The 19,650-nt window shown below is 44.0% G+C and overlaps 1 protein-coding gene across 6 annotated transcripts in view; it reads right to left on the reverse strand.

The window, feature by feature from the left end:
* AGXT2 (alanine--glyoxylate aminotransferase 2) overlaps positions 1-19,650 on the reverse strand; it is a 346,088-nt gene that overhangs the window by 3,481 nt on the left and 322,957 nt on the right. For 5 of the 6 annotated variants that reach the window (XM_050943817.1, XM_050943813.1, XM_050943814.1 and 2 more), the window contains exons 5-12: positions 15,106-15,200; positions 12,309-12,402; positions 9,931-10,024; positions 7,694-7,794; positions 5,250-5,342; positions 2,491-2,623; positions 1,686-1,774; positions 21-170 (exon numbers count right to left, since the gene is read on the reverse strand). In XM_050943817.1, the coding sequence (XP_050799774.1) occupies positions 21-170; positions 1,686-1,774; positions 2,491-2,623; positions 5,250-5,342; positions 7,694-7,794; positions 9,931-10,024; positions 12,309-12,402; positions 15,106-15,200 (849 nt within the window). The remainder of the gene's footprint in view (positions 1-20; positions 171-1,685; positions 1,775-2,490; positions 2,624-5,249; positions 5,343-7,693; positions 7,795-9,930; positions 10,025-12,308; positions 12,403-15,105; positions 15,201-19,650) is intronic. The other variant, XM_050943815.1, reaches the window with a different exon arrangement.

Consider the following 19,650-nt stretch of genomic DNA (forward strand, 5'->3'; position numbering starts at 1 on the left):
GGCCTGTGCCATGTACCAACCTTATTCTTCACCATTTCTATCCCAATCATAAGGCCTTTGCCACGGACATCTCCAATGATCTCAAACTTGTCTCTCAATTTAGCAAACTCCAATAGCATGTAAGTCCCCACTTCTTTGCTGTTCTTTTGTAGACCGTCTTCTGCAATAGCCTGGTTAAAAATGATGTACAAAGACCAATGTTGTGGGAAAGAATCAAATATAGAACTTGGCTAGTCTGCACACCTATAACCAGCCTGCAATCCCATTACCCCTCAGCAAAGACTTACAACAGGCTTGTATTATTAAGCCTGCCTTAAATTTGACCTCTTCAAGTATAATAGGAAATGCAGTAAAAAACTAAGCTACACTTGCTTATGTCATATTCTTTTTCATTGTTTACCCACCAATTAATAATGGAGCTTCAGTGTATATTTGAGGTTTGACTGTGCATACAAAGCTGACCATCGTAATCCGTTTAAAAATCTTGGTCAGGTTCAGTTTAGCCCTCTTTCCCTTGCCATAGCAGTGTCAAGCTATGTGAGGTGCCTATAGCAGTATGCCTATTACTCCTTGTAAAGCTTTCTGGGAAACACCTGAGCACATTACTAAGCTATATTTAGCAAAGCATTCACTTTAACTTGATTTATTTCTAGTAGCCTCCAGCTTCTCGCACACAGTCTAATAGCTTGAGGAACTGGGGGCTGCTGGAAATAAAAAAAGGATACTTCTTGTGTTGAATCACTGACCTATACGAACCTGCTTTTACACAGAATTGCAAAAATGAATATAGCAATATATTCTGCAATCTGAGCGTCTAAAACTGGCACATTGTCTTAAATTAATCCGGTTCAGATTTTGAGGCTTGTGGCTAAAACAGAACCTGGATCTGAACTACCCTGGTAACAGTTATTTTAAACAAAAAATATGAGGTGTTGGATCTCCTAGGTTTTTTAATTACTATGCTGACTGTGATAGTAGTGAGTGGTTCAGAGGACCAACAGCCTATTCTGTTGGAACAAGCCTCCAGTAAATCAGGGTGTAATAAGGGAGCCAGATGTTCAGAACCTGGCAATACAGTTTTAAAATGGGGTTTAAGGAAGTATATTTACATGTGACCAAGTGACTGTGGCCATTACACACTGAATTACCTTACATCAATGGGGCATGTGTGCAGCTCATGCTTTTCAAGGTGTTGCATGAGGATTTAAGTTGATTACTTTAAGCAGAAGCTGGGAGGGTTAAAATACATTTTAAGTATGTACCTCAGAATTTTGCTAGTTTAGAGGGTTTCTATAAAGGAAAAATGATGAGAACTCCATGGCACAGAACTACTTAGAATTATGACAGCTATGTAAGTAAATTCCATTTATACTTCTATTGACAAACAGGAAGCAAAGAACATAAGCAAGGAAAGAAAAAAATGAAGCTGTTAATCACGGTATTATCCCTAGAGTAATTTAATCCTATCCCTGCTACAAGCTGAAATCAGTTATAGAAATGGGCAATTTGTTTTTTCTACAAGTTCACATTGCCCATGACTTGATAAAAAAATAAATGTTTATCTCATTTTCTGTATGTATTAGATGTTCCACCAGTGGAAAGGGAGGTAGCATGAAGCTGCCTCTGCCATAACACACAGCAAACAATAGTGTAAGATGCTATGAACGTTATCACTTTCTTCTTACATCAAGAACTGCAGATCCAACTACACAGGCCATGGGGTTTCCTCCAAATGTGTTAAAATGAAGGTTCTGAGCCAAGGAATTTGCAATCTCTAAAAGAAAAAGAATACTCATTGATTTCCTTCCTCACAATTACCTGAAGTCTGGTGATAGTACTTACCAATTTTAGCTTCACATTTAATAATACTATGCATCATTCTCCATTTTAACTGCAGGCAAAAGGAGAAGAAAATGGTATATTCTTGGTAACCGATTTAGGGCAAAATTCCAGAAAATATATGATCTGGATTTTAATACATGCACAGTTAAGTTTCCCACAGAGCTAGTGAATTATCCAGCAATGAATATTTCTCTTAACATTAAATCCACTGAATCGTTAGTATTAATCAATCAATAATTCTAGAGTTGTCCAGAATGCGTCTTAAAGGTATGTCTAAGGGGTAGGGTAGTGAACTCAGTCAGAATTTCTGAGTTCTGTCAGTTCTGCCAACAACTTATTTGGGCTAGATGCTGATCTCAGTTACCCCAGTATAACTCCATTGATTTTAATGGTATTACTTTAGATTTCAACTGGTGTCCTGCGGAGCACAATCTGAGTTTGATTAAAAAAAATTACAATCTTTCAATGCCTCAGTAGTTTGTACATGTGCAATGAGGACCATACTTACCAACCCCATAAGCATGTTCTAAGACTATTAATATTTCTAAGGTAATCTGGTTGGACAAAGGCTCTATGGAAGCTAAATTATTCTACAATATATTTATTATTTACCTCAACTTCATGCTTTAGAGTAACAAATATTTATACCTGGTGTGGTTATGACAGCTGCCATTGGAAAGCCATTGCCAATTCCTTTTGCCATGGTAACAATGTCAGGGACTACACCATGTGTTTGAAAGCCCCAGAAATGGCTGCCAGTTCGTCCAAACCCTGTCTGGACCTTTCAAAAGAAAATCCAAAATTGTATAAGTTGTTTCTTGGGTTCATAACTTGTATTTTATCTTTGCCTTTCTGTTGCCATTTTGCACGAATAGCTGTAGACTCTAAATGCCAACTTTATTCTAGCAGGATCCTCAATTCAGCCTCACACATTTTCTTTCCTATGCTAAATAGTGACTAGTACAAGACAGTTCCATTATTGGTTTTGTTGACAGCTCATCTTTATAGAGCCACTGTACACTTGATACAAATGAAAAGTGGTATTATATATATCCTAAGACTATCTCCTGTTATTACACAATTTAGATCTAGTATTATTACTCAAAACATAATTGAGTTAATATAATGAACTCCATTAGAGAAACTATACTGTGATGGACCTGCTAAGCAGGAGACTATAATTCCCATCAGCCCCTCACCACTGCACATCCCCTTCCTCTTGGCCAGGTAGGAGAAAGTATCCTCATCCAGGAAATGCCCAGGCAGGACACTACATTCCCCATTATACCTTCTTTTCCCCTGGCCAGGCAGGAGAAAGGACTCTGATCAGGAAGTGACTGAGCATTTTCAGGTAGCAGAAACTGCCAAGGTAAACCAAATCCAGGAAAGAACCCCTAGGAATTGTATACAGAGACCTGTGTGGAACAGGCTGGGACTGCCCCATGTTACAACTGGTACTCCTGGGGGAATTCTGTGCCCAAAAAATTCTGTGCACAATATTTTAAAATTCTGCATATTTTATTTGTCAAAATAACATAATCACACCAATTTCAATTATTTTTGGTCATTTATTTCAAAGTACCTGTCAGCAAGTAAGTCTGTAACAATACAAACAACAAAAAAGATTCAGGAAATGTTTTTTGACAAACAGATTCCTTACTAGGCATATTAATACAGAACTTTGAGTAACAATTATTTAAACTACAATAATGAACGATATTTCCCGCACCGTCAGAAGTGGTGCAAAGGCTGCGGAGGAGCCAGGGGTAACAGAGGAGCTGAGGGAGCAGGAAGGAGCCTGGGTGTGAACTTGAGAGGGTTGTTGTGTATGAGTGGGAAAAGTATGGAACAAGTTTTTTGGGGGTGGGGATGGAGTGTTAGGGAGCTTCCCCCATGCAGACCCTGGCTGACCCTCTAGCCTCTCCCATTCAGTCAGGCACATCTGCCCTGTCCCCATGTGTCCCACCACCCCCATTCAGATACCCTCTCCCCCTGTGCCCCCGCTTCAGCCACCCCTCCCACTGTCGCTCTGCTGTTCTTGTGCCACACTGCCCTCTGGTGGGAAAAAGGCAGAACTGCAGCAACATTTTTGGCAGAAGCTTTTTCTGTGCAAAAAAATAAAATACGCACATCTCATTAATTATTCACACATGCAATAGCAACAAGGCACGGAGCCAGTGTAAAGTGACCCTAATGAGACACTCAGCACTAAGTGAGCCTGTCCCTGAAATCTGCAAATTCCTCTTTGCTTGAATACAAACCAGACTGGAAAGGCCACCCCAGGTACTCAACCTGAAAAGCCCTAACTCAATTGGCTGCCCCAGGCACCCAAACAAGACCTGCTATTGCTCACTTTGAACTCAACTGTTTAAGCCTCCATGCCTAGGATATTCACCAACTTCCCCATTCCTGCCAGCCCCGATAAAACACCCTTTCACTTAGCCACATGGCTGAGTAGTTACTGGGACCCACCAGGATTTAAAAGGCCTAGCTGCTGAGGCTTCTAACAGAGCTTGCATCTGAGTCATAGCACACCTGGCACATTACTGGTACCTTAAGGGTTTGGTGTACGCCAGCACTGACCAGCTATAAAAATTACAATACTAAGAAAGTGTTTTTTTATAATGAGCGAGCTAACACCTTTTCTCCTAGTAAACATGGCCAGAGGGACCGGGAATCTGTCAGTTCCACTAAAGTCAATGGGAATTGCAGCTGCGTAGCACTTTTCAGAATCTCCAGTTTCAAGCTGTAATAATGCTACCACCCCTAACATCCACCATAGTCATTTAAGCTACTTCGCTAGCAGAGTTAGTTAGTTAGTAATAATTCAGATTGTCTTAACCAAGCAAATTATATTTAAAATGTATAATCTGCAGAAGAGTTGCAGCAGGTGCCCCTCTAAAGTTACAGAGGTACTTGCCTTGTCTACAATACAATTTTACAATTTGATTAAAGATAAACATTTTACAAATATAAAACGGTTTTCCTAATGCAGACATGGATCAGGCCTCAAATGAGTAATGGTAAGCGTTTAAGAACAAAATTTCTGCTGCTGTAAACAGGTCAATGGAGCTCTAACCATTTACACAACCAGCAAGTGGGACCTAAGAGTTTGCAACATAAACGGTCTACTGAGTACTATTCATGTTAATTTAATGCACATGAAAGTGAAGGATTAATAACTTCTGCTATTAGCTTTGTCTAGCAAAGGCTCTTGTGCTGGAATGCTGCACTTTGTTCCACTCTTAGGCTGTGAAACAGGAAAGGATTAAATTAAATTAAATTAAATTTAGAATTTAATATAAACTATTTCCAGGTCTATATTTTGCTTTCATGCGATTGCTGGATTTCGTATTGGCCTGGCAGAAATATCTCAATCCCCAAAAATTGTATTTCTGGATACTCACTTCATCTGCAATACAGACGCCTCCTCTTTCACGCACTAGCTGAAAAGCTTCCTTTAGAAATCTTTTAGGATACTGAATGACTCCATTAACACCCTATCGGAAATACACGAATATATTATCTTCAGCACAAACACTACACCACAAACACGGGCAATCCTCAGGTGATCAGACAGTGAGAAATCTAGGCAGAATTTTAATTCACTAGATGACTTAATGACCAAAGGCCCTTTTGTGGTAGATCTGTTTAGCTGCAATTGCTAAAACGGGCAGAAAGTGGCTCTCTTTTGAACTTGAATTCCCACTTTGTATCAATATAATATTTGGCCAAAAGAATAAAACAATATGAAGAGTTAGGAGACAGTGAAGAGTAAAAGATAAAACATGATGTCAGCCTTCTCTCTTTAATGCAATGTTTCCCAAACGGTGGATTGCAACCCACCTGCTGGGTGCAGGAAGGTTCTAGGTGGGTCACAGGCCCAGTGCGAAGAGGAGTTGGGGCAAGAGGAGGGGAGCTGAGCCCACTCCTTATTCACTGCACAGCAGCAGCTCCTATCCTGTGGGGCTGGGCCCAGTTCCCTGCTCTGGGTGTTACGACCTAGCAGGTGGAGCAAACCTGAGTGGGGCTGTGACCCCATCTTCCAGCTGCAACACCCAGAGAAGGGAACTGGGCCCAGTCCTGCAGGTCCTGTCTCGTTCCCCCCACTCCTCCAATCTGGACCCCAAGTGGGTCACAAAGAGAGGCAAAAAAAGTTTCAGAACCACTTGTCTAATGAACCAACATCGAATATGCTTCAGAGAATTATACCCTGTATGGCGACAATATCTGGAAAGTTGTATCATGTGTAAGCATGCTATTACCAGAACGGGCCAAATGGGCGAGAGTTCAAAGACCAACAGCAAACACGAATAGAGAGCTAGAGAAAATGATTAGGAGAAGACTAAAAAAAAAAAATATATACACTTAGGCTAAACTGCCACAGGTGAGGGGATAACATAATAGTCCGGGAGTATATAAATGCTGCAAAACCCCAGTGGTTGGCGAGAAATTAGGGGAATACGTAGGTGTAATGGGATGAAACTAAGCAAGAGAAAAATTAGTCCTAATATCAGGACAAAATTCTCTTCAGTGAAACTGTTATACTCTAAAGTATATTCCCAGTGGAACAGATTGAAACCTCAGCACTACGAAATTTACAATTAGACTAGGTCTAACACCAGAAAACGTACTGTAGGTAGGGCATAACCTTGGTTTTGGAGCAAGGTGGACTTGATGGCCTAACAGACCTTTCACTCCCCTAACTTAGGCTAACATCTTAAATAGTAGCCTATGAGGTTCACATCATAGGGGAATGCCTAGAGCCTGTATGATTTAAATGAAATTTAACTACAGCTGCACTGCCAAAAGAGAGAGAGAGATGAGGAGAGTCAGAAGTTAAGTGCAAAGGAGTCAAAAACTGGAAAGGAAAGCAGAGTGGGAGAGAGAATTCTGTGGATTTTCTAGATAAACTAAGCATAGTGTGATTTGAAGCTAAAAGTAATTCTTAAAATTAAGTCTCTATGCTAGAACAATTAGGCATCTTTAAGTATAATTTACTGTAGACTCACTGGGTATCAGTAAATTACAGGGTGACTTTAATACTTTTAACAGACAACTTCTACAGAACCAGTATACTGCAGAAGGGAAAATAACATGTAATTAGGAATGAAGTATTATAAACTAAGTTACAGCATGCACATTTGTAGAATTTATTAGCATTTCAATATCCTGAGAATGCAAACAAGACCTTAAAGAATAATAGTTTACAGCAGAGCTCTGAACACTTTTTAAGTTATCAGCGGATAGCAGATACATTATTGCTAAACACAAACCAGATAGGCAACAGTGGTTAAAATTACCTGTTTTGCTTGAGTCTGCCATATTTTATTAAATATTTGTATATTCATTAGAAATAATTTGCTAAATATTTAAAAATCAATTTATGAAAGGGATATTAAGGCTTGTAAGACTAAAATTTGATTTACCAGATTTGTTTTGTAGGAATATTGTGCAGCACAAGTTGCCCACTGGTCTGTTATTGAGTAGACAGGATATGGAAAATATAAGATTCCTGTTCTCGGATGTCAAGGGGGGGAAAAAAAAACCAAAAACCACAAAGAATGAAATCCTGGCTTCACTGAAGTCAGAGGCAAAACCCCCATTTTACTGCAGTGGGGCCAGAATTTCTCCAAGATGTCTCGTTGGCAAGTCACCCTCCTAGAAAAAAACATTAAGATTTAAGTAATGTTGCAGCCCTTCTTTTTGAATGATCACAGTGATTCAGAGAAGATTAAATCTGCTATTGTTATTTAGGGCTTGTCAATCTTGTAAAAGCCCCGTTCAGGTTTTAGCAGGTTGTGGTTAACTGTACTATTATGATTAGAATGAGGTATGGCAAATCACCTACTTGAATTGGCTCAGCGATAAACCCAGCTATTGCCTTTGGCACACAAGTACTCAGAGTGTCTTTGAACTGTTCAATGTACTGGTCGTTTGCTTCACAACAGCCTGTGTTGAGGAAATACTGGTAAGAATAATGTTCTGAGAATAATACAAAGTTAGATTAATGTGAAACCGCAGTTTTTAACATATGTAAATAAGAACAGCTCTTTAGTGTTTTAACGTATGTAATAAGGACTGTAATGTTCCCCAATTAGAGTTACCACAGGAAATAAATCATTTTGTTTCCCCACACATGTTCTGTGGCAGCAAGTCAGTCTTAGTTTTCCTAGTTCACAGAAATTACAAAAGAGCCTCAGTCTGACTGTAAGGCATCTTTCTCCCCTTCTACAAAAAAAACCCCAAGCCACTGAGCTTTTGTAAACCATTTATTCTCTGAAAAGTTGCAAAGAATAAGAGTGCCAGTAGAAAGTTGCAGCCTATGAAGTTTGCCCCATCCTTCAGACCAGTGCTATAGATGCAAGGCAGGGGGCAGTTATTAGAAGAACTGAACATCAGCTTAAGGAATAAACAAGCAGTTTGCCTGGATAAGAAAACCTAACTGGTTTCAAGACTCAGTTTCAGAAGATTATGAAGGGGATGGTATGATAAGATTGTCCACAATGGCACATGGACCACCTGTGAATGCTAGACACGGGACACTAGATGGGGAGGACTCTTGAGTTACGACAGAGGAGTCTTTCCCAGCTGTCCAGTTGGTGGGTCTCACCCACATGATCAGGGGCTAACTGATCACCATATTTGGGTCATGAAGGATTTTTCCCCCAGGTCAGATTGACAGAGACACTGGAGTGGGGAGGGCTGTTCCTCCACATGCTGCACCCGCCCCGAGTGCCCTGCAATCAATGGGATGCTGCGGGAGCCCCCTGGCCCGCCCTGCCTTGGAGCCCCAGGTAAGCACTGCACCTCCCACCCCCTCCCTACATACCCCCTCTCACTCCCAAACTTCCTCCTGGAGCCAGCAGCCAGCCCCCACACCCCCAAACTCCCTCCCAGAGCCTGCACCCTCTCCCCACACACCCCCTCCTGCCCCTAAACTCCCTCCCAGAACCTGCACCCCCTCCCCACACACCCCTCAGCCCTCAAACTCTTTCCCAGAGCCTGCACCCTGGACCCCCTCCCCCACCCAAACTCCCTCCCAGAGCCTGCACCCAGAGCCTTAGGCAGGTGGGGAGGAGGCAGAGTTTTTTGGGGGCGGGTTCTGGGCAGCATGAGTGACATTGGCCTGCTGGGAGGATTTGAGAACTGGCACTGAACCTTAGGTAAACTGAGTTTGAGACCCCTGGGCTAGATCATCACTATGGCCCCTTCTGGGCTTAAAGTCTGTGATAGATAAATATAAGACTAAGTTCATCTTGATCCAGCATGATTTTTAATGAAAAGGCAGATGGGAATATTACGGAAAATATGACTGTGACTGGGCATCACTATGTACTGTAACAGAACACAAGCCAGATGTCTTCAAGCAGTTGCAAGCTATTGCCTTTATTCACCATCAGTGACAAAGAAGGATGGCAAGAGACTGCTTTATTGTGCACTTAGGGAAAAGTGAGTAAATAATGTTTATTGCACCTAGGAGAAAAACAATTTATTTTCTAATCGTCACTTGTAAAAGAACAGTGGAGCTTTCACATGGACTGGACACACTGTGCAACATCCATAATGCCTTGTTCTACGCAAGACTTTTGCCACCCAGTCTTCCAGAGTTTTTGATTTATTGATCACTTCCCTTCAAGATAAAAGATGGACAGATACCAAAACTTTACCCAGGAGAGCAGAAAACACACTAGTATTAGTATCCCTAATCTCCTGGTAACTCTAAATATTTCAGAGCAGCAGGTTACTGATTATGAGAATTGAATTTGACTCAGACATTAGGGGCTCAGTTCAGGATTTTCAAAGGATTCTACAGGAGTTAGATGCCCAACTCCCACATATTTCTGAAAGGGAGTTGAGGGTCCAATTTCCTTAAGCCCCTTTTAAAAAAATCACAGCCGAGAGGCCATACTGATGAAGACTTGCTTGCCAAAATGACAATCACTAAGCTTCTCAGTAAACGGTAACGTTCTTAGTAGTGTGCATTTTTAGTAGTGTATATTTGTCTATGTTGTTAGACATCCAGATGCCTTCTCCAGTCCCTTTTCTTTTGCACCTACCAATGGACATTTTTTGCCACCATCTAACCTTGAGAACAGCTGCATTTCCGAATAGTTTGCACCAGAGAATCTCGGCAATGGCTTCCTCCCCATGGACCACGAAAAACATCTGGTAACATTGTCTGAAAAGCACAACAAACAGCTGTAATTTTGCCAGTGTGAGGAACGTAAGTACGGATCAAGAGAAATTTTTTTATTTACATTGATCATTTGAAGGTCGTTAAACACTTATTCCAATATTGTTGTTTTGTTTAAATAGAACTTGTGATGAAGAGAACTCAAAAATCTGATTGCATCTGAGAACTGATTCAGTTGATCCATCTGAAAACAACGTGTGAAAAAATAAATAAGGACCATTTGCCCCCTTCTCCCCCCACACAGATTTGAGGCCTCATGCAGAAAGTGAGGGAGAAGGCCAGAAATTAAAGTTTCTGAAGTTAAAAACATTCTGTCCTCAAGTGCCTATTTTGGGGGGTATTCACTCACGGCTGACCTGTTCATTGTTTGGTTGTGTTAGTTAATTATTGTTACGTAGGATTCACTACAGTTTTGTCCAAAATGGCCAGTTTAATTTCAAGAATCCCTAGAAAAAGAGCAGCAAAGTCAGAGAATTATAGGGCTGGAATGGACCCTAAGAGGTCATCTAGTCTAGCCCCATGCGCTGAGGCAAGACCCAGTATAACGCAACCATCCCCAACAGGTTTTTGTCTAACCTGTTCTTAAAAATCACCAAGGATGAGGATTCTACAATCTTGCTTGGAAGCCTATTCCAGAGCTTAACCTTATGGTCTGAAGCTTTTCCTAATATCTATAACCTGAATCTCCCTGGTGCAGATTAAATGGATTACTTTTTGTCCTACCTTCAGTGGACATGCAGAACAACTGATCCCAGTTCTCTTTATAAACAGCCCTTAACATATTTGAAAACTTATCAAATACCCCCTCACTCGTCTTTGCTTAAGAATAAACATGACCAAGTGTTTTAACCCTTCCTCTTAGGTCAGGTTTTCTAAACCGTTATCATTTGTATTGCTCTCCTCTGGACTCTTCCCAGTTTGTCCACATCTTTCTTAAAGTGCGGCATCCAAAACTGGACACAACACTCCAGCTGAGGCCTCATCAGGGATGAGCAAAGCAGAGTGGGACAATTACCTCCAGTGTTTTACATACGACATTCCTGTTAATATACCCCAGAAAGATATTTGCCTTTTTTGCAATTACATCACTTTGTTGACTTATATTCAATTTGTGATCCACTATAACCCCCAGATCCTTCTCAGCAGTAGAGAACTGCCTAGCCATGTATAGTCCCCATTTTCCTATTTGTGCATTTGATTTTTCCTTCCCACCTGTAGTACTTTGCACTTGTTTTTATTGAATTTCATCTTGTTGATTTCAGAAAATTTCTGCAATTCATCAAGGTCATTTTAAATTCTAATGCTGTCCTCCAAAGTACTTGCAACTCCTCCCAGCCTAGTGTCATCTGTGAAGTTTATAAGCATATTTAATTCATTATCCATTTGATGTGTCCTAGACATCTGACAATGAACCTGATAACTACTCTGAGTACTGTTTTTCATCCAGTTATCCACCTTAGAGGGACACAGTGAAGTCTAGCGGACTGATGGTAGCGGGCTGGAAGCCAGGAACTTATACGTTCTAATCCTGACTCTGCCAATGACTATGTGACAATGGGCAAATCATTTAATAAATTCTTTAGGCCAGATTGTCAGCTGCACTCAAAGAAGGCTGAGTGCATTGAAGAGCCAGGGGGAAAGAGCACACCACAAAGGAGCCCTTTGGGGGCCAGTTCTGTGGCTGATCTGGTTCCTGGCATAGATTACAGTAGCCAACACCAGCTCCCACAGCCTCCAGAAACCATGTGTCACCAAGCTGTAGAGATACCATCCACACCCCTTTCCCCAGACACAACCCCTATGGTGGGGACTGTGAGAGGGTGTTGTAGGAGCCACTATATGTTTCAAAAATATTTTCAGTCCAAAAGGGAATTCCCTATGGGCCAGCTTTAAGCAGCTTTGCAAGAGCAAACCAGGACAAACCTGCCCTGACAGACCTAAGAATAGGACCCGAAGGGCAATACGCCATTGCGCTGCATCTTGGGAAGCATTTATACCAGTACAAAGTGAGAGCCAAATGGGTATAAAACACTACCATTCTCACTGCTAGCATTCTTCATTTGCTCTGTGTGGATATAAATAACTACACAGGGTGCAGTGAAAAGGCAAATTAGGCTGTATATATATATATATATATATATATATTTATCAACCTCAGAGGGCTATAGGGAGGCTTGAAGATGTAAAGCATTACAGAAATGCTGTAATAGTCAGACAAATAGAAGGCTTGTTATTCAACGGATATTACAAAAAGCAACAAAAACCTCACACTTTGGCAGCCAAATGCATTGGCGACACCATGCTTATAAGATCCAATGCACGTCAAGCCCAGTGTGTATGGACTGCCTCCGTGGTATCCTCCTCTGTGTGAACAGAACAAAGCACACAAAACAACATTAATTTTCTTCTGATTACACTAGCTGCAAAAGTTTTTAGGAGGAAACAATATCAGTATTCACAGAAGGCTGGTTTCTAATGTGTGTGTGGAAGACAACAAATCATTGGAAACCATGGGTGCATCCAGTAAGGGATGCCTCTTGCCATATACGCTGCTCTGTTTTGAGTGCCTACCAGCTGTGAGTTTTCATTGCAATTTAAAGCATACTTAAAAAATAATACGTGAATTTAGTACTCATGAAGGGGAAGGGCTAAGAACACTGGTTGGAGCCAATGGCAATTCAGGTAGGTGCTGCGCAAGATTCCTCATGCAGGTCTGCCAGAATATCTCAGGGCCGCCCAGAAGATTCAGGGGGCTGGGGCAAAGCAATTTCGGGGGCCCCTTCCATAAAAATAATTGCAATACTATACAATACTATATTCTTGTGGGGGCCCCTGTGGGGCCTGGTGCAAATTGCCCCACTTGCTCCCCCCACACGGGCAGCCCTGGGAAAAATAAACCTTCTGCATCTCGGCACAAACCCAGTTTTGAGAAAACTTCTTTATAAGGTATCACTGGTTCTCAGCATCAGCTAGTGCTAAAAGGCACTAAAGCGCATTAAAAGGGTTGGACAAATATTTTCCATCAAAATTTTTCTGGATCGAAAACTAGGGGTTTTTAAAAAGCAGAAAAAAAATCACTGCCTATGTCTGTTTTCCTTCAAAATTTGTTGTGCTTTTTTTAATTGAAAAGCAGAAATTAGTCTGCCAAAACCTGAACACGTTTTGGGCTTTCAGAAGTGTTTGGCTAAATATTGGCTGCTTGCTGTGTTTGATTGTTTAAAGAAACAATAAAAAAATTCTGCATAAAAAAAATCCAAAACTTTTGAACCACCTCAGCTTGTGACCAAACGCCTGAGCCCATCCAGTCAGAGATTTTTCCAGGTTTCTGATACTCTGCTGGCTCCCTTGACTCATATCTTCTCCATAACTTTGGGTTCATTTAGCTTAGAACATAAGAACATAAGAATGGTCATACTAGGTCAGACCAAAGGTCCATCCAGCCCAGTATCCTGTCTACTGACAGTGGCCAATGCCAAATGCCCCAGAGGGAGTGAATCTAACAGGTAATGATCAAGTGATCTCTCTCCTGCCATCCATCTCCACCCTCTGACAAACAGAGGCTAGGGACACCATTCCTTACCAATGCTGGCTAATAGCCATTAATGGACTTAATCTCCATGCATTTATCTGTTTCCTAGAGACTGGCTCCACAGGGTCCCTCACAAACTGGAGACGGTTACTGTGGGTTTGTCTTTAGTATAGCTTATGTACATACTCCACAAACTGAGCATTTGAGCTTGCTTCAGATTCTGGGATGAGCCTATGTTGTGAAAAATGAAATGCTCAAAATAGCACATGTATGTGAATGGACACAGGGTGCTAAAATTAAATTAACTCGGGGTTCTCAGCTGTCAGCCTCCACTTCAAACCCCGTTCTGCCTCCAGCATTTATAATAGTGTTAAATATATAAAAAAGTGTTTTTAATTTATAAGGGGAGAAGGTTGCACTCAGAGGTTTGCTATGTGAAAGGTCTCACCAGTACAAAAGTTTGAGAACAACTGAATTAACCCCTCTGAAGCCTCAGGGAATGCAGGGGAGGGGTGGGGTCTCCCTTGGTAGGGTTGGGAAGGATACTGCTCTTCTCATGTGATCCCTCACCCAGTGGCTAATTTTAAATGAAGCTACCCTTCCCTGACATGAATCTCCCTATGGCACTGAAATTAAATATAGACTATAATTTGGCATTTGAGAAGTTGGCGGGGCTGCAAGCTCCAGGCTGAGTGGAGGGAGCTGAGCTCAGCCTGGAGCTCGCAGCTCCCCCCCCCCCTTTACCACACAGCTTTGAGCGGGGAGGGGCTCAGGCCCTGCCGGAGCCATGCTGCAGCTGTCCAGGGATGCTGCTGGATGCGCTGAGGCTCCAGGAGAAGGGCGGAGGCGGGGTCGGGTTGGGTCGGGGCCGGGAAGGGAGCCTCAGCCACTCTTGTGGGGGCCCCTGCAGAGCCCGGAGCAAATTGCCCCACTTGCCCCTACCCCCCCGGGCAGCCCTGGAATATCTGAATCCTACATGACTAACACCCCTGCTGTTTTAATCTTGGGCTCCTCTTCTCTCTGAAGTTGTTACTGCCACTTATGAGAAACTAGGTAGTGGTTTGGGGTTATTTAATAAGCAATTCAGAATTCATTCATGGGAATTAATATATCAGGTGGATTTCAGAATCCTGTGCTCAGCAGGATGGCTGCAAGACTACCAGTTTGTTAGGGTCTGTCTTTCTAACTATTTTTAAAGATATCTATTAGCAAGATATCAGAGCAGAATGGACATGGACATTATACTAATAAATAAATAAAAATACACACACTTTATTTAAGGATTAAAAAGGGAAGCTATAGGTTCTAGGTGAATGCATGGTTTGTAAATGGAGTATTTCTAACACAAGCAGACTTGCTGAATCTTAGCTCCCAATGACTACTGCTGTTTTACTCTATTTTGGCAGACAAATGAATTTTTAGGATGTGTCTGTGGCAGAATCTGGTTAACTAGGTCTCAGCCTCTTTTTCACACAATACACAGATATACAGATTGATTATGAAAAGGGAGTTTCGTAAAGCGCCCTAATAGAATTACCTGAAACAGATGAGGTCAAAGTTCCGAGTGTAAATCCTTGCCATGAACATCGCCAAATCATTGGCTTCTGACCCACTGTTAGTCAGGTAAACCACCTAAGGAAGAATAAATAGCACATCAATCGTAATCTCATTATATTGAACATTTACTGTGTTTCACAATGGCAAATCTAACTAAATGTAGTTGTTTAAAGGACCAATTTTCCTGCAATTTGCCTTCAAAGAGTTTGAAATATTGAGTGCATCTGTTTATTCAGTACAAGACAGGTTTATTTTCATATAAAGTATCACTCAGCACTCGGAATGATAGCCTGTCACTGACAAGAGGAACTTCAAACTGAAATAAACTTAGTGATGCTCATGTGCTGTGTATGAGGGCCAATGGCAGGATGTCCCATTATAGGTTATGTCTATACTGGAGATGGAAGGTATAATTTCCAGCTTGAGGAGACAACTGCACTAGCTCTGATCGAGCAAGAATGCTAAAATAAGAAGTGCCGCCATGGTGCCACGAGGGGCTAGCCATCCAGACTACAATCCCACCCGAAACCCTAGGCACGTATTCAGGTAGCTTGTGCATACTGTGCTTTCAACCAGCAGTTTAAAGTAGTGTCATGGACTACTGCTAATGAGTAGGGCTATATTTATGTCTGGAGGTCACGGAAGTCACAGAATCTGTGGCTTCCTGAGACTTCTGTGACATTTTCTGCTTCAGCCTTAGGGGCTGCAGGACTGGAGCTAGCAGCCAGTGGGCCCCAGCAGGGTTCCGGTAGCAGCAGTGACAGGTGACAGCGTTCTCAGGGGGCCCCCTGCAAGTTCCAGCCACAGGCGACTGACTTCTGAGGGGGCCCTCCTCTGGCTTCCAGTGACAGGCCACAGCCTCACGTGCGAGGGGGATGGGGGAGGTGGGACACCTCAGGTGAGCGGCTGGGGGTGTCCCATTTTCTCTTAGGGACATATGGTCACCCCACAGCTCCCAGCCATCGTGGTGGCAGGGGAAAGCATGGCTTGCAGCAGCAAAAGTCACAGACAGGTTGTGGCTTCCGTGAATTTTTGTTTATTGCCTGTGACCTGTCCATGACTTCTATGAAAAATAATCATGACAAAATCTTAGCATTACTGATGAGGCCATGTCTACACTACTGGCTAAACTGGCACTGCTGCAATCGATGCAGTGGTGTTGATTTAGCAGGTCTGGTGGCCTTGAGAGGATCACTGCAGACTACGTGACTCTGGGAAGAAGAATAAAGGAGTTTGAGGCGCAAGTGGTGTTCTCGTCCATCCTCCCTGTGCAGGGAAAAGGCCTGGGTAGAGACCATCAAATTGTGGAAGTCAACAAATGGCTACGCAGGTGGTGTCGGAGAGAAGGCTTTGGATTCTTTGACCAAATGATGGTGTTCCAAAGAAGGAGGAGTGCTAGGCAGAGATGGGCTCCATCTAATGAAGAAAGGCAAGAGCATCTTCGCAAGCAGGATGGATAACCTAGTGAGGAAGGCTTTAAACTAAGTTCACCGAGGAAAGGAGACCAAAGTCCTGAGGTAAGTGGGGAAATGGGATACCGGGAGGAAGCACGAGCAGGAGAGTGCAAGAAGGGAGGACTCCTGTCTCAGACTGAGAAAGCGGGCCAATCAGCAAGTTATCTTAAGTGCCTATACACAAATGCAAGAACCCTGGGAAACAAGCACAGAGAACTGGAAGTCCTGGCACAGTCAAGGAACTATGATGTAATTGGAATAACAGAGACTTGGTGGGATAACTCACATGACTGGAGTACTGTCATGGATGAATATAAACTGTTCAGGAAGGACAGGCACGGCAGAAAAGGTGGGGAGTTGCATTGTATGTAAGAGAGGAGTATGATTGCTCAGACCTCCGGTATGAAACTGCAGAAAAACCTGAGAATCTGGATTAAGTTTAGAAGTGTGAGCAAAACAAGGGTGATGTCATGGTGGGAGTCTGCTATAGACCACCAGACCAGGGGGATGAGATGGACGAGGCTTTCTTCCGGCAACTAGCAGAAGTTACTAGATCGCAGGCCCTGGTTCTCATGGGAGACTTCAATCACCCTGATATCTGCTGGGAGAGCAATACAGCGGTGCACAGACAGTCCAGGAAGTTTTTGGAAAGTGTAGGGGACAATTTCCTGGTCCAAGTGCTGGAGGAACCAACTAGGGGAAGAGCTCTTCTTGACCTGCTGCTGACAAACAGAGAAGAGTTAGTAGGGGAAGCAAGAGTGGATGGGAACCTGGAAGGCAGTGACCATGAGATGGTCGAGTTCAGGATCCTGACACAAGGAAGAAAGGAGAGCAACAGAATACGGACCCTGGACTTCAGAAAAGCAGACTTTGACTCCCTCAGGGAACTGATGGGCAGGATCCCCTGGGAGAATAACATGAGAGGGAAAGGAGTCCGGGAGAGCTGGCTGTATTTTAAAGGCTCCTTATTGAGGTTCCAGGAAAAAAATACATCCCGATGTGTAGAAAGAATTGTAAATATGGCAGGCGACCAGCTTGGCTTAACAGTGAAATCCTTGCTTATCTTAAATGCAAAAAAGCAGCTTACAAGAAGTGGAAGATTGGACAAAAGACCAGGGAGGAGTATAAAAATATTGTTCAAGCATGCAGGAGTGAAATCAGGAAGGCCAAATCACACTTGGAGTTGGACGTTAAGAGTAACAAGAAGGGTTTCTTCAGGTATGTTAGCAACAATAAGAAAGTCAAAGAAAGTGTGGGCCCCTTCCTGAATGAGGGAGGCAACCTAGTAACAGAGGATGTAGAAAAAGCTAATGTACTCAATGCTTTTTTTGCCTCTGTCTTCACGAACAAGGTCAGCTCCCAGACTTCTGCACTGGGCAGCACAGCATGGGGAGGAGGTGACCAGACCTCTGTGGAGAAAGAAGTGGTTTGGGACTATTTAGAAAAACTGGACGAGCACAAGTCCATAGGGTCAGATGCGCTGCATCCAAGGGTGCTAAAGGAGTTGGTGGATGTGATTGCAGAGCCGTTGGCCATTATCTTCGAAAACTCATGGCAATCAGGGAAAGTCCCAGATGACTGGAAAAAGAATGCATCCAATGAAGTGGGTATTCACCCACGAAAGCTCATGCTCCAATACGTCTGTTAGTCTATAACAGGGGTCGGCAACCTTTCAGAAGTGGTGTGCCAAGTCTTCATTTATTTACTCTAATTTAATGTTTCACGTGCCAGTAATACATTTTAATGTTTTTTAGAAGGTCTCTCTCTAAAAGTCTATATATTATATAACTAAACTAGTGTTGTATTGTAAAATAAACAAGGTTTTCAAAATGTTTGAGAAGCTTCATTTAAAATGAAATTAAAATGTTGATCTTACGCTGCCGGCCCGCTCAGCCCACTGCTGGTCTGGGGTTCTGTTCACCTAGGCCGGCAGTGGGCTGAGCGAGGCCTGCGGCCGGGACCCCGGCTGGCAAGGGTCTGTCAGCCAGAACCCCAGACCAGCAGCGAGCTGTGCGGGGCTGGCGGCCAGGATCCAGAGGGCTGGAGGCAGAGGGATGGAGTCAGGGCTAGGGGCTGGATATGGCGGGGGGTGTAGATGTCAGGGCAGATGGGAGGCTGGGTATGGCTGGGGATGCCAGAGTCAGGGCTAGGGTTGTGGGAGGGGTGAAGGAGTCAAACAGATGGGTGGGTGTGTATGAGGGAGGTACAGGGCTCAGGGCAGGGGCCTGGGGTGTGTGTGGGGCTCAGGGCAGAGGGCGTGGTGTGTGTGTGTGTGTGAGGGGGGTCAGGGCTCAGGGGAGATGGCTGGGTGACTGCCCCCCTAAGAACTCCCAACCCTGCTGCTCCTTGTCCCCTGACTACCTCCTCCTGGGACCCCTGTCCCCAACTGCCCCCCAGGACCCTATCCCCTATCTAAGCCTCCCTGTTCCTTGTCCCCGGACTGGACCCTACCCCCTACCTGTCCCCTGACTGCCCCAATCCTTATCCATACCCCCGCCCCCAGCCAGACCCCCGGGACTCCCAAGCCTATCCAACCACTCCCCGCCCCCTGACAGGACTCCCAGAACTCCCAACTCATACAACCCTCCCAGCTTCTTGTCCCCTGACCACCCCCTCTGGAGACCCCCCACCCTAACTGCCCCCCCGGACCCTCCTTGCTCCTAGTCCCCTGACTGCCCTGATGCCCTGCCCCCTAACTACCACCCCAGGATCCCATCCCCCAAATCCAACCCACCCTGCTCCCTGTCCCCTGACTGCCCCCATCAACCCCCCCCCGCCAGCCCTGGGCCCCTTACCATGAGGCTCCATGCAGAGCCAGACACGCTGCCCCATGGGAGAGCACAGCCCTGCCCCTCAGAGCGCTGCGGGTGGCAGTGGCAGAGCTCCAACTGAGCGCGGAGCGTGTCTGCCTCTCCGCGGAGCCAAACGCTGCCCTGCGGGTGCGCGCAACCCCAACCCCCAGAGCACTACGCGCAGTGGCAGGACTCCAGGGGAGGAGAGAAGGCGAGGGCGAGAGGGGCTGGCAGCTTGCTGCGCTCGGCCGGCGCTCCGACCCGGGAGTGCGGATCCCG

This window comes from Gopherus flavomarginatus, chromosome 3 (assembly GCF_025201925.1).
Source record: "Gopherus flavomarginatus isolate rGopFla2 chromosome 3, rGopFla2.mat.asm, whole genome shotgun sequence".
NCBI classification, from domain to species: Eukaryota; Metazoa; Chordata; order Testudines; family Testudinidae; genus Gopherus; species Gopherus flavomarginatus.